Source organism: Filicampus tigris, chromosome 8 (assembly GCF_054856515.1).
Source record: "Filicampus tigris isolate MCC_2025a chromosome 8, RoL_Ftig_1.0, whole genome shotgun sequence".
In the NCBI taxonomy this organism is placed as follows: Eukaryota; Metazoa; Chordata; class Actinopteri; order Syngnathiformes; family Syngnathidae; genus Filicampus; species Filicampus tigris.
This window is the reverse complement of record NC_141224.1, coordinates 27276701-27292557: the sequence shown is the minus strand read 5'-3', so window position 1 is coordinate 27292557 and position 15857 is coordinate 27276701. Positions and strand designations below refer to the sequence as shown.

The following is a 15857-nucleotide window of genomic DNA, read 5'->3' as shown; positions in this document are numbered from 1 at the left end:
TTGTCTATATGCGTTTGGATGGATGGATGCAAATTAAACTTCCCTTATCGCCTGCATACGTTTCAGACTACTGAAGCTGTTCTTTTAGAACATATTTGGTAAGTATTAGAAGTGGAATAGAGTGCACACGTTAGGGGGAATAGCATTGTCGCTAAACAAGTTTGATATACGTTTTATTATGTTAGCAATTCTCCTCTCTGACCACTAGAGGACTGTGAAACCCAGTTCATGAGTCTTCATGGCAAAGAAGAAAATGGTACAGCACTCACTTGGTTTCCCCTTGACATGAGCTCCTCCTTTAATCATGTGGCAATGGGAAGTGCCCTCCACTTACTTTTCTCTGATGAGTGCTTGTAAATTGTCCTCACTATATTTCCTGAATACATTTATATTTGTGTTCTCTGTGTTAGTAGTTTTCATATAGTGTTACATTTTTATGATCAGAAAAATCTGCTTCTTTTTTCCACACACTTCAGCATTAGTGCAGTTTCAGGCTGGTGTTTTGTGAAAAGAGAAAGTGGTAATGAGATTTGCATCTTTGTGTCAGGTGTGGATAGGACAATTTTTATGTGTTGCTGGTAGGTCTGCCCGATTATAAAAAAATAATTAATCATGATTATTTTTGGTAATAATTGAAATCACGATTATTCAAACAATCATTTATTTTTTTGGTACAAAACAAGAAAATGTTTAAACTAGTGCTGTCAAGCGATTAAACATTTTTAACCAATTAATCGCAAAATCTTCCATAATTGATTGCGATTAATCGTATTTTTCAACTACAATTTTTTTACGAAGCTTGGAACTGATATTTACTTGAGTAAAATCTCAATGTGGGAAAAAAAATAAAAGTATATTTCGAAGACTGATCTAATAGCTTTCTTCGATCCTTAAATACAATTCTTTTCCTGTAAAATACAACAGTTGAACGATACACCAAAGTCGTACAATTAATATGGTATTTGAATTTGGCTGTGCGAAGTGTGCATATTATTTTGGATTTCTCCAATGAGCCGTTAAGCAACTTTTTAAAGTAAATATGTAAAAGTCTCTCCTCAAAGTTTGGCTGCACAGTTAGCATAGGTCAGCTGCTAGAGGAAGTAAATAAAACTTGAGTTAAGTTGAGTTGAGTTAATTTTTTTTTAGTGCGTTATGAAATTCAAATTAATCTCCATAGTTAATGCTTTAATTTTGACAGCCCTAGTTTAAATATAAAGACAAATAAGTTCCTTTTGTACCAAACAACATTTTTAAAATTAGTTATTATAAAATAAAAAGAAGGTGCAAATGTATAAATTCAGTGATTCATGATTCTCGTTGTCAGGAATTCCACTCGGAAGACCGAGACAAGCCTATAGAGGACTGTAGAAAGCAACTCAGACCAGCCAAGATTGACTTTTCTTACGCACGGGACAGTGGAGGCCACTCGAGGTGGTTGCTCCCCCAGTCTGTCAGCTTCCGTGCCCCCTTCGTTCTCCTTTTATTCAGTACAAGCAACATGCATTCAAAGATACAGACACATGACAATAGCGGTACTTCCTCTTATCTGCACTTTGCAACAGTCTGCGGTTAAACGTCTTCTGCTGACAGCTTCCTGTTTGACACTGCACAGCACATTTTACTTAGATTGAATCTGTGTGGGTTGAGTTCAACAAAGTGTCACAACAGGCATATCAAAGAAATAAACTTTTTAAACATATGTAATTGTAATTGTCAATTTCTCTCACACTCGTGTAAACAAATAATGTAATATAAAGGAATATTAATGATTGTTTTTTATGATTATGCCAATTTGTAATCATGGCGTGTAAACAATCGTAATTGTAACTGAATTTCCATTCATTGCACAGCCCTAGTCGCTGGTCTCACAAACCATACCAGTAATATTTTCTGATGCATGCTTGAAATGCAGATTGTAGTACCAGTTCTCAAGTATTCATCTCATTACTTGTAACTGTGCTTTGTCAAAATTGTTAAAGCACTCAAATCATGCAATTTCTCCTGTATCCTGCTGTATCAGCAACACTCAATTGCTAATTTAATGCTTCTCAAAACCAGAAGGTCTTCACATGTATTACAAAGACCATTTAATCTGACCACTGACTGCCAAATGGTTTTAAGATCCCCTCCAAAAGACATCTGCGCAAACATCTTAACATATTTTGATCAACTTAACCTATTATTCTTCGAATCACTGTACCGTATCTTCTGGTCTATAAACCGCTATTTTTTTCCTCAGTTTTGAACCATGCAGTTTATAATCCGGTACAGCTATTCTGTGGATTTTTCTTCCACCGCTAGACGCTCCAAACGGAATTACAATACAATACAATTACCATTAACAGGATGTGACTGCAGGTGGAGGAGTTCAAAAGGCAAGGGCGCTATGCATTAGGTTATGAATTAAGAGGTATGCGGAACTTAACTGACAAACTGGAGCGGGTAGTGAAATTAAGAGAAGTACTTTTATTTTCTCTTGGTTCTGTTCCGTTTTAATCAGCGAAGTTTCTGCCGTGTTTAAAGGCACTGTTAGGAAAGAATCTGTTCAGGTGCATACATTTACAGTTCAAAATCGTTATGTAAATGCAAGTAAATATAAATTTTTTTAACAGATAGGTGTGGCTTTTTTCATCTATTTTTTTTTAATAGTGGGTGCACCCTATATAAAGGTGCGTCTTATAGTCCAGAAAATACTGTACTTGTTTATTAATTATTAATTATTTATAGACACTGATAGGTTAAAGATAAGTAAGTAAACAACAACAATCTCTAGCTGATTCTACCAGCATGTGGCTACATTGTGTGGACAGTGTTTGAATCCAATTTTCTGTGCATCTGCAGGGAGAGGAGCATGCAGCAGGCATATGAGACTTTGCATTCTGAGATTACTCGTCTCCATTCAGAGCTGAGACACCAAAGAGGCCTGATTAGCAAACTGAGACCATTGATCAGTGAGACAAGACGAGGTGAGTTGAGGTGTGTGTGAATGCATTTTTGTGTTTTTTTTCCCCTGATAACGATAATTTTACGATATCTCACCCTAAAATGTTGTAACTCTGTGTTTCCCAGGCAATAGTGGATATGGACAGTGTTTTTGAACAACAGCTCGTGTTAATTTTTAAAGTGCTTCATACATCTTCTGCAAAATATTGCACAGCAATATTCTGTCAGTATATGTACAGTATAACAAGCTGTTGCTAAATCACAGGAGAATATGCCAAATCATGTTTGCTCAATAGAATCTTAATTAAGATTATGTTAAAAGAAATTGTAAATACTGTAAATATTATTAAATTAAGATGACATTAAAATGTATACAGTACTTAATTAAATATTTTAAACCAAATATACTAGGGATGGGCAACTTAGATGTTCAGGGGGGCCACCATTTTTCATCAGCGCTACTGGGAGGGCGCATAGCGTCGCGCTTTTCCTAAACAGATCTATGATAAAAATACTTTCATTATAAGGACAAAATACGTGCCTATTGTATGTCTGTTTTTTTGTTTTAATCAAACCTATGAACAGAAGAGTATCGTAATATATTTTCATTTTCTAATGCATATTGGTAGGGGGAGCGATATATATCGATATCGTCGTAAGTTTTGCTTTCATGATGTGCAATTTTACATTATCGAGTATTAATACTGCTTAGAAACGGGTAATGAGTCAGTAGATGGCCGCAAAGTATGAGGAAATGCTGAAATCCTCATTCGGCAAATCAGTGTGCATTGACGGCAGAGGAGGAGGAAGTGATAAAATTTCGCCGAATCAGCGGGCAGGGCCCGGTCACGTGACTCTGTCCTCACTGCAGCCGAGCTGTTTCAAATATGGAGGAGTGTCCAGCGGGGAATCATAGCAAAGCGTGAGTCCACGTCGTCTGTAATCTGAAAAGGTTTTGGGGTTGACAAGACTGATGTCGTGGGAAGATCATTGTTAGATGTGCCAAAACGGTCACTGTGAAGAGCAATTCTGTTCCAGAACGAGTCATATGGATTACGAGGAAAACTTGGTGACCGCCCAAGCAAGCTAAACAAAAGCTTAGTAAACACACACACTGAGAAAGCAATCGCCGAGCTGAGCCAACAAACACAAACGCACACAATACTTTAGCGAGCAAGTCAAACGTGACAGCCTGGATGTTTGCTTAACATTCAGTTTACACACTTGTTGTCCGCATCATTCATAACTAGCCTGTATTCCCAAAGCACAAACTGCGACGGCTTATTAGTGTGACGCCAGGATACACCCAACCATGAATAAAGTCACAAATCTACATATCACAGTGATGAATGAGTGGGAAAATGCACTTTTCGGTAAGTTGCAGTTTTTTTATTCAACTTTATTCCGAATACGGTGGCATGAGAATGGGTGTTGTCATGATGACATTTTTTTTTTTCTCACTGGGTGACACTAATACACCGTCACACAAATCACATATCAAATACTCGTTTGTGTCATGATCCCCTGCTCCACCCACTGCTGTGGTGCCCCGAACGATTGAGGGGCCTGAGGAAATGCGGTCTTCCTCAGTTGCCATGGCTAGTAGCTCAGTGATGATTGTTGATGAAATTGTTTCCAGGGATGGTACTGAGTCATGAAACCTCTTAGCCAATTTGGCTAAACAGAATACAAATCTCCCATGTGTCGTTAGCCATAACATTGTTTACCCGCTGTCGTTTTACATACACATGGCAGAGACATTGTAACCAAATAACACAAAACTAGTGCTGTCAATCGATTCAATCGTTTTTTTTTCAACTACAATTTTTTACGAAGCTTGGAACCGTTATTTACTTGAGTAAAATCTTGTGGAAATTTTGAAAAAAAATAAGTATAATTCGATTCAAATACTGTTCTAATAGCTTTCTTTGATCCTTGAATACAATTCTTTTCAAGTAAAATACAACAAGTGAACGATACACCAAAGATGTACAACTAATATGGTATTTGAATTTGGCTGTGAAAAGTGTGCAAATTATTTTGGATTTCTCCGATCAGCCATCAAGAAACTTTTTAACGTAAAACTACGTAAAAGTCCATCTTTGCGGCAGTGGCTCTCCTCTAAGTATGGCTGCCCAGTGAGCAGAGGTCAGCTGCTACAGGAAGTAAGTGAAACTGAGTTAATTTTTTTTGTGCATTATGAAATTTAAATTAATCTCCATAGTTAATGTTTTGATTTTGATAGCAATTTTATTATATAGTTTATGATACTGAAATTGTCATGATTCCTGCAGTATTACATACAACTGCGGTATGCCATATAGGACCTACTACCACAAAGACGGCAGTCAGTGTGCATTGTGGGATTACGTTATGTACATCAAGGGCTGAGTTTATGAGGAAAATGTGTGAAGATGACACATGGAATAAAATTAAATGTAGAGATGGGCCAATATGCTTTTTTCAGGGCCGATACCGATTATTAGTCGTCAAGGAGGCCGATAACCGATATTTGGCGGTGATATTCATTTTCAGTAAAAAGGAAAATATTGGCATCTAAATCTAAAGAAAATTTACTCCTAATTTTGTTGCAACGTCTTTAAGCATGTTTACTGAACAATGTTTCAGGTTTGCATAATGATTTTTTAAAATTTATTTTATTTTTTTATTATTCAAGAAATTTTTGACAATATACATCTCTGTTATAAAATTCTAACAAAAAGCACCCAGGGTGGGTCAGCATGTCTTAAAAAGGATAAATGCAAACTTAAACAATAGCTCCATGTAGTTTTCTACAGTAAATGACAATTTCAAAATGACAGAAATGTTAAACGTTCACATATCTTTGTTTTGATTTCCACAGTTTTAGATTAATTTTTTAGCGGCCAGCAGAGTTTTTAAAAAGGCCGATGCGGACATTCATCAAAAAGCCAAATATCGCTGCTGATAATTGGCCCGGCCGATAATCGGTCTATCCCTAGTAGAAAACACACGTACCTGTGGTCTTCAGTATTTTTTGTGTTTGGAAAATCGGGCCTCAGTGACCTTGGTCGACTTCCCCCTTGTGAAAGCGTTTTGATTATCCTGGTTTTTCACACACTTTACAGAAAAACATACAGAATCCAGAATGGCAGAATCTACAGAAAAACATACCGAATCCAGAATGGCAGAATCCAACAAAATACTTGCTCGTTCTTCTATTCAGGATCCCAGAAAATGGGAATGGGATGGAAAATCTTGCCAATCCTCGCTAATATGCCGCCGGCATATGTAAACATTGCGTTATCGGTCTGACCAGCAGTGTTTTTAAAAAAATATTATAATTATTATTATTTGCATTTGTGCTTTGTAGCCATGGCTTTTGACACGGGTTTTGCCGGGGTAACTTTGATGGACGAATTGGCCCATCGCCGTAGTGGCAAATGTGGGAAACATTTATCATGCCACTCCCCATTCCAACTCGTCATTGGCGACGTGGCAAACGGGAAGTGCGAACCCTGGCTTCAACCTGGTCATTATCATGGTACTGTTTTTAAAGCGGTGGTCAAATGTATGTAATGTTGTCTTAATATTTTGTGTTCATGTGGTACGGAATGGTTTCTTTGGTTGTTTTGCTTAGAACTATGTGATCAGACTTAACTGCCAGAACCTAAGTGTTGAACAACGTCAGGACAGGTTTGAGGTAGGACATTGTGTGAACTTTCTCACCTGAAAGTGCATCTGGAAACGCCGCCTCCTCTGGAAACCAGGAAGGACCAAGGGCTTCGCTTACTAATTCAAGCACCTCAAGATCTTGAGTTGTACAGCATTAAGTAGGGGTGGGAACGATAATCATTTTTTCGATGCATCGTTCGGCGTATTAAAAAGATTCTGAAGCGATTTATAGGTATTAATAATCAATATTTAAAGTTTAAATTAAAAAAACTAAAAGCGTGCGCAAGCGATTACGTGTGTTTGTACGTCAGACGTCTGTGCTAAAATAAGCTAACACGTGACAAGATGGCGGAACAAGCGGAGCCAAGTCAAAGTGTGAAATATAAATCTTGCTCTTCCTTGAGTTTTTTTGTTTTAAAAAAGGTACCAGTGTTTTACATGGACTATAAAATGTAAGCCAATGTAGTGATGCATCGGAATGGAATCGTGAGCCTCAGAATTGTAATCTGATTGAATCGTGAGGTACACATAGATTCCCACCCCTAGTATTAAGATGACGGCGCTTTCTGTCTGCACAGCCGTCTTTTGTTAGCAAATCTCTCACTCATGCGCTGTCTGGAGCCCCATCTTGTGGGGAATTCCGTGAGAAGTTTGTGGTCAGGAAGCTCCAGTTGTTCTTGAGTAGGGGTGTCCAAACCTTTTGCAAAGAGGGACAGATTTGGTGAGATGAAGATGTGGGGGGCCGACCATTTAGCCTGACATTGTTTTTTACATGGAACAACAATAGATCCAAGCACATTTTAGCAAACCAGTCTGCCTTTCGGTTTTGACTTTTTTAATTTAAATTTCAAGATTCCTGAAGCGGAAGTCAACCCAAACATATTTTTTTTCAAGAATATGTTGAATGCAAGCCCACTAGTTGAAACACGGCATTCTGATTAATATTGCGTTTGTGGAATATGAGTCAAGTAACAAAATCTAGCCATCTCAGGGGTCGGCCATTTTATCACTCCTGTTGACTGAAAATGACACAGATGCCCTGATGGCTCAAATAACGACCAATCATGGGTCAGTTTCAGCAAACAAGTGAGCTGTGATTGGCCGATCAAAACATTCGATCATCCGCAGCTCATGCTTGGCTGCCACGAGATGAAATGGCAAACAAGTTGATTTTGTTTAATACGCGACGACGTCCGTCCGTTCAAAAGCATCACCGCCCTGCACTCAATCGTGCCCGCCCGCGCGAGCTACATTGACTCCAATTGAAACGCGCCGCCAGAAGGGCTCCCAAACGCAGCAGCGCCTCGACTACGAGCAGAGAGAATGGACGCAACACTGGACAGGTCCAGTGCCGATCTGGTTAAAAAAAAAAGCGTCCTACTGTACGCTCTCGCCCATACTCCTATAAGTCATTTCGTTCGTGGCTGCTTGAATGCTAAGCGCTAAGATAGCTTGCCCTGAAGCTGCACGGTCTTTATTTATACTATAAGTCCGTGCAAAGCAGCAACGAGCTGCATGCTGCGCATCACCTCCTCTGTTGAGACAAATAAACGACCCCATTAACAAGTAGCGTTTTCACCGCGGAGGTGAACGAGGGGTCGCTAAGTGTGCTAATCGCTAAAGTGAAATGCAGAGTCGAGAATAGCAAAATAAGTGCTTAGGTATACAGTAGACTTTTTACTTATGCCTGACTAGAACCGCGTAAGGGTGGAGATCCAGCAGTTATGAACAGAAATGTTGTATTACAATCAACACGTATCTAGACAAAAAATAAGGCGAGGGCTACACAAGCAATTTAGCACACGTTCTAACACCCGCCGGAACTCGCCAACGGCATAAATAACCCAATCACAAATATTCTCGTTGTGATTTTTACACTCACCCTTAACTGTTAGGACCAAAAGATTCAAATAATACCATGATATGTATTTCAAGCCATACCGCTAAGCCCCCAGTCTCTGTTTCAAACAGTTAAGTCTCTAGCAAAAATATCAGGGAAAATATTGACTTAGAACATGTACATGTTTAACATGGGTTAAAAAATGATTTTTATACACACATTAAGTAATGTCACCGAGTAATGTGGTAACAATTTTTACTCTGAAAATTCACTAGAATGCACGATATGAATTGTAAAAAAAATAAAAAAATTCTGATAATATTGAAAAAATAAATGGAAAAATATAGATATTCCACATGATCGGAATCGCAATCGGTCGATCTCACTCATGATCATGATCGGTATCATAAAACCTAATCGGAACATCCCTAGTCGTTCTCTGAGCCCTGAATAACTGTGATGTCATTTTCAGTCGACAGACGTGACAAAATGGCCTCCCCCAGAGATGGCTAAAAACGGGTGGATTAAGTCTTATTCCACAAAAGCAATATTTATCAGAATTCCTTGTTTCAACTAGTGGGCCTGCATAGAACATATTCTTGGAAAAAAAAGTTAGGGTTGACTTTTCCTTTAAACATGTCTATTGGTCCATTTGAAACATGACATATCACTGGCAATTAAATGTTCAAGGAACTTTTAGATTTTAAAACACGGAAATAAGTAAGACTCTCCTTGCAAATGAGGCAGACACAGTTGTTGCGTACTTCAGTGGAAAAAATAGTCAAATTTCCACCTTTTCCTTAAATTGTCAGCCCTCGCTGTCAACTTTCTTTTTTTATTCAATGTCGCCATTTTAGAAACTCTCCGGAAAGGGTCACACAAGGTTATAAAGTGCTGCTGCCCTCTTGTGTGCGAAATTGCATTTAGAGTGTATTTTATATGATTGTCAATGGGGCTTCGGGCCAGATGCTATTAATTTTATGACAGAGGCTGCAGGTCGGATAAAATTTGACCACGGGCCGTATTTTTCCTCCGGGCCGGACTTTGGACATGTCAGTTCTTAAGTATCATTAAAGAACTCTGTTGTCAAGATTGTCCATTTATTACTAACAAACACTCTTATATATTTTTTTGCACTGGAAAATGAAATTGACATTCTTTTTTAATCATTAATTAGGGCTAAACAATTATTATAATAATAATCTGGATTATTTTTTATTCAAATTGAAATCACGATTAATAAAGCAATTATTCATTGACTTAAAAACTTTTTTCGTATTTATTCAACTACTAAATCTAAACTTTTCAAAACTATCTTCATAACTTCATGTTCAGTCATCACTGCACGTTGAACACTCTATTCTTGAACTCTATTAGTTTGTCTGGTACAAAATAAGAGCTAGGCATCTTACTAAAGGTTGCCGGTCTGTCATCCGCCAGCAGCCCGGGTACCTGTCCGTCATTTATCTGTCATTTTTTCAAACCGAACCAAACTGTAATCATGTGTCGGTCAGTCCGTCATGTTATTTTAACCGTGCTTCCGTCAGTAAACATCAAAGATCCGTCAGTCTGTCAATCCTCAATCCAGCAAAAAAAAGTCCAAGAGATGAAAAATCCATCCATCCATTATCTGAACCGATTTGTTTAAAATGGTAAAGTGCAGTATGTATGTCATAATGTGTCGTGCGACGCTCACATACATTTGACATTTCACATAGCCGACACTTATTTGCCAGTCTATTGAACTGTTAAGTGTGAGCCTGCTGCCGCTTTAACTCTTAACACTTTGAGTACAAGAGCAGTCATTTTGACTGTTTTCAAACTTGATGTGTTATTACTCTGCGTATATAGATATGAGGCCAGGAGCATCTTTGACTAATTCTGTATATATTTCATTATCATTGTGCAATTTTATCCCAGTTTTGCCACAGTTAATTTGATGGTTCTACTTAATCCTACGCACGTTGCGCTGGGACAGCGCTGCCGGGTTTCTATAGCAACCAGCGGTTGCATTGAGAAACGCTGCTGGTCACCATGATGGATTAAAAAAATATATAAAAATCATATAGAGTAGAAGGAAGCGTTACATTTGTTACAAAATACTGACGAGTCTTAGGTTGACTCACAGCGAGTCAGAGTAAAAAAAGTCCCTCTGGCGAGGAGGAGGGGCAGCCTTGTCACGGGTTGTAAAATAGGTTATAAATGTGATAGTCATGACGTTGTGGGTAGAGCATGCCAGGCAGTCTAAATAAATAAAATAATGAGGTTATGTGGTGCTTGTTGACGTAATTACTACGTTGACATAGTTCCGGGGTGCGATCGGGACGGAGTTGTTTTGTGTGTCGTACTTGGGATTTACTTCATCTTTGAAGTGAAGTGCAGTCAAGCCGTTTATGACGCGTCTCCAAACCAGCTGTATTATATAACAGTTCACGCGCGCAGCGCGAGAGCCGCACGGGACAAGGGCGCTCCACCAATTGTTTGTCATTCATTTATGACATAATTTACGTTAAATTATACTCACAACAGAATTTAAATAAACAAAATACCTTTATTAGACACTCGAGCAGTCAGTAATAACTATTTTAGTCGACGACGTCATTGCTATAAGTGCACCAGAGCGCATTCATCAAATTCTCGGGTTTTGACGAAACCCAAGAATTTGACGAATGCGCTCTGGTACGGGTCTTGTACTTCCTGAAGTGTCACCCTAACCCTGTAACACTGGTACTCCGAGTGTTAAGTTTTAACTAACAGTTTTGCTTACCTTAACCAGAATCCCATGTCACATTGTTTCCAAATGTACAATACTGATGGATTAAAATGCTTCCTCATCCTTGTGCAAACATTTTCTTTGACTTCAGGTCTTCTTCTTCTACTTCTCCTTCTTTTTCTTCTTCTGTCTTTTAGCAGTTGGCAAACAACTTTTGGTGCATTACTGCCACATTCTGATATGGAGTGTGCGTTATTTTTGGACAAATCACATGAACTTCTCTGTTTTTCAGTTACATGAACGTTTTACTATTTGTGAACTTTACCATGGATTACGCAAAGGGCTTTTTTACCCAGTATATTTCAAATCAAATCAAATTTATTTATGTCGCACTTTTCATACAAAAAGAATGCAACTCAAAGTGCTGTCCAGTAAAAATGTCCAAAACACAACATAAAAAGGAAGACCCGCTGCATCGCGTCAATTCTATGGCTAGGCGTCATCCGAATGAACCAGTCGGGCCGGCCCTGGCAGGATGACCGACCCTGCGTAGGGCGACTGCTGCCACCGCGGTGTCCCAGTGGCCACTGCCGCTGTGGAGATCAGTGGGAAGCACGCCCAGAGTCGCCGCCGCTGTGGCCCGGCAGGTACGAAGCGAGTCGGGGGGTTGACCGGAAGGACCACGGCAGCTCGAGTGGGGCCGAGCTTCCGTGCTGTTGCAACACAGCTTTGGCGGCAGGAGCCCAGGGCTCACACCCTTTTTTTTTTTTTTTTTTTTTTTATCGGTCAGACTTTTTAAATCGGTAATACTTCATTCGTAGCTCTTCTGACAGCAGCAGGCAAGAAGGAGCGGTGGAATCTCCTATACACAGCGAGGGTGTAACAGTCTTGTCACTGAAGCAGCTGTGGAGTGCTGCTAGAGTGCCCTGGAGGGGGTGGGCCGGGTTGTCCAGCATTGATGACAGTTTAGCCATCATCCTCCTGTCCAAATTGAGTCCACCGAGTCCAGGGAGCAGAACAGGACAGAGCCGGCCCTCCTGACCAGTTTGTCCAGCCGCTTCTTGTCCCGGGCCGAGACGCTGCCTGCCCAGGTTTCCACTCCCTGGAAAATGACAGATGCAACCACAGAGTCATAAAAGTTCCTGAGGAATGTCCCCTGAACCCCAAAAGACCTCAGTCTCCTGAGTAGGAAGAGTCTGCTCTGACTCTTCCTATAGAGGGCGTCTGTGTTGTCGCTCCAGTCCAGTTTATTGTTCAGATGAACACCCAGGTACTTGTAGGTTGAGACTCTCTCAACATCTGTTCCCCGGATATTCACTGGTGCAGGTGCAGTTGGCGCCTACAGAAATCCACCACCATCTCTTTGGATTTCCCCACATTGATCAGGAGGTGGTTCTGCTGGCAGCAGTCCACAAAACCCTGAGTAAGTTCTCTGTACTCCCGATCATCCCCGCCTGTGATGAGGCCGACAATCGCAGAGTCGTCAGAGAACTTCTGCAGGTGACAGGTAGGGGTGCTGTAGTTGAAGTCCGAGGTGTAGAGGGTGAACAGGAAGGGAGCCAAGACAGTTCCCTGCGGGGCCCCCGTGCGGGGGCAGGCATCTGATCGAACCTTCCTGTAGGACTTTTTCCCCTCTCTGATCCTCCTCAGTTGGCGCTGCACAATCCTCCGCTCCTCCTTGTTCCCCCACGCAAAAGCCCTCTTCTTCTCCTTCAGAAGAGCTTTAATGTCAGGTGTGATCCTAGGTTTGTTGTTGGAGAAACACCTTACTGTCCTAGTGGGTATGGTGTTCTCCATGCAAAAATGTATATAGTCTGTAACAGTGTCCGTTAGACTATTAATGTCTTCCCCATGAATACTTCCCACACAGTTGTGCTGAAACAGTCCTTTAAGGCCTCCTCGGCCTCTCCAGACCATCTCTGAACCATGCGGGTCACAGCTGGCTGCCTGCGGACCAGGGGTTTGTACAGAGGCTGGAAAGCCACCAGTTTGTGATCAGCTTTGCCCAGCGGGGGGAGGGGCAGTGATGTGTATGCCTTCTTGGTGTTGGCATAGAAAAGGTCCAGTGTTTTATTGTCTCTGGTGTGGCAGGTGACATACTGTGTGAATGAAGGCAGAGAGGAGGAAGGAGCGGCATGAAGTCACCAGAGATGAGTAGCAGGGCATTTGGGTGCTGTGTTTGTAGCCTGCTCACAGCTGCAGTCAAGGCATCACAGGCTGTATCGCTGTTGGCGGCGGGGGGGGGGGGCGTACACGGTCACAGCGATCACATGACTAAACTCTCGCGGGATGTAGAATGGCCTCATGCCAACAGCTAGCAGCTCAATATCCCTGCTGCAAAGCTGCTCCTTAATCGTCATGCGCCCAGGATTACACCATCTATCGTTCACAAACACAGCCAGCCCTCTTCCTTTCCTCTTACCACTCTCCAGCGTCCTGTCCGCGCGTATGATTTGGAAGCTGTCCAATTCTACGACCGCGTCCGGCATTAGCGCTGTGAGCCACGACTCCGTCAATAGCATCATGCTAGGCTCCCGGAAGTCCCTCTCATGCCGGGTTAGCGCCATTAGCTCGTCCATCTTGTTGGGGAGAGATCTAACGTTCCCCATGATAACAGACGGGACGGTATGGTATCGTCTCCTCCTTGCCCGGCGTTAACCCCCGCACGAGATCCCCGTCTCTTCCTCTTCAGTTCGCGGGGGATATCGGGTCTCGCTCTGGGAGCCGGCGCGGGGTTAGCACGGAGTGCTAACAGCTGATCCCGGCTGTAAACAATAGAGCCGTGGCCCCCCCCCAATTCTCCAGACACGATCGCGCAAAAAATAGCCACCAGCCGCAGCAAAAATACCGCATATGGATGTCCATTGCTGTGTAAGTTTACAAACATCCACTATGTGTAAAAGGTATGAGGTACAATAATAATAAGGTACAAAAACACACGAAAAGGCTCGTCAGCCACACGCGCGGCGCCGGAAATGACTGTACACCCACTTCTCCAATTTTGGAAACTTTTTACATTTTCACTTTAATGCGATGTCTGTAACACAGGAACAATGATCCATGTAAAAATAAGAAAATGAAAAAAAATGGACATAAGTGTTTTTCACATGACAGCGACGATATACAGTATCATGTGAAATGTGAGCGCTCTTACATTTTCATTCTGCTAAATCCACACCTTTGATGCCTTGCATCTCTCCACACATTCAAACTGTGAATAAGCATCTCGATTATCTCTTTATTATAATTAGTTTATTTTACGTAATACTTGTGTGACTAACTGGGCTAACCTGCGACCTTGGGCATCGTATTTCGTTACATATCATTTGGAAATTTGTGCTGGGAAAAAAAGTCCTTGGATCTTTGAATCCTTGTAAACTCAAGGACAATGACAAAATAAATTGAACATACTAACATAATAGCAATTAAAAACATAAATCATACAATACAATAGCTGTAACAAAGCACTTTACATTAACAAAATAGCTATAATACTACAAAGACAGTGAAAGCAATACATTAAAACACAAATTATTGTGTTTTCGTCATGGTCACCCTCTTAAAATAATCTCTTAAATCATTTTTGCTGTTTTTTCAGAAAACACAAAAAACTGAACCACAATCTGATGATCTTGTATGTATTGATAATTTCATTTCAGGTGTAAAATTGAATTATCTGTTTAACAAAGGATTACACGAGAGGTGTCAGCATCCTGTGGAGATGTTTAAGAGGAAATTAACCCAATTTTTTTCAAGAATATGTTCCCAGAGGCCCACTCGTTAAAACACGGCATTCTGATTAATATTGCGTTTGTGGAATATGAGTGAAGCAGCAAATCAACCCCTTTTTAGTCATCTCAGGGGGCGGCATTTTGTCACTTCTGTCGACTGAAAATGACATCACAGTTGCTTAGGGCTCAGGTAACGGCTCAGCTTCAGAAAACAGGTCAGCTGTGATTGGTCGTTACCTGAGCCACACACACACACACTGGCCAGGACTTTGTAAAAAGAAAAGAAAAAAAAAAAGAAAGAAAGTGGGGAGGATACAATGTTTGACAGCAATAAGCATGCATGTACAAATAACTAAGTTTGCCAAGGTTCATGTGCATTTACTAGGGGTGTGACGGTACATGTGGGTGTATTAATACGTTTCGGTATGGCATGTTCGGTTCGGTCCACTTGCGTTTGGTTCGGTCCACTTATTAGCGCGAGCTTACGGACAGGCGCTATTGACTGTTGCACGCGGGAGAGGAGAGTGGTGGCACAACAGTGAGAGCCAGAAAAGAGCCAGAGCGCAAAGGTCCCCCCGTACACTGCGGTCTCCTGTTTGGGTCTCCTGTCTGGCTGTTATGTTAAAATCGCCGATGGGGAAAGATACATGGTTAAGTCCGAAAGTTGTGTGCCGACATTGCTACATGAGCCGGGCGGCAGGTAGCACATCTAACATGCACGGCATCATCCGACTGTGAATGTTTCTTAGACGAGGGAGCAAAAACGTCAAACTTAAATAGCGAGATTTATCATATTGTAGCGTCTTCCAGGAACACGCCATCAGACGTAGTTTAATTATCACGTTTTTATTCATCCAAGTACAACTGCTCGCGCTCTTGTTTCTCCGCTGCTCCAATCGCTTGCCGTACGATGCCTTCATTAACCTCGGAAACATCACAACTCAGCAACACACAAATCCGACCACAACACAGACAA

General features: G+C 41.1%; 1 protein-coding gene across 10 annotated transcripts in view; it reads left to right on the top strand.

Moving 5' to 3' along the window:
- Nucleotides 1-15857, top strand: part of azi2 (5-azacytidine induced 2) — a 110067-nt gene that overhangs the window by 72157 nt on the left and 22053 nt on the right. For 6 of the 10 annotated variants that reach the window (XR_015087949.1, XM_086039006.1, XM_086039002.1 and 3 more), the window contains exon 7: nt 2842-2966. Coding sequence is in view for 9 of the 10 variants with exons in the window: in XM_086039006.1 (XP_085895132.1) it covers nt 2842-2966 (125 nt within the window). In the remaining variant the exon portion in view is untranslated. Of the gene's footprint in view, nt 1-2841; nt 2977-3069; nt 11818-15857 lie in introns of those variants that run through there. The other 4 variants (XM_086039008.1, XM_086039009.1, XM_086039007.1 and 1 more) reach the window with 2 other exon arrangements.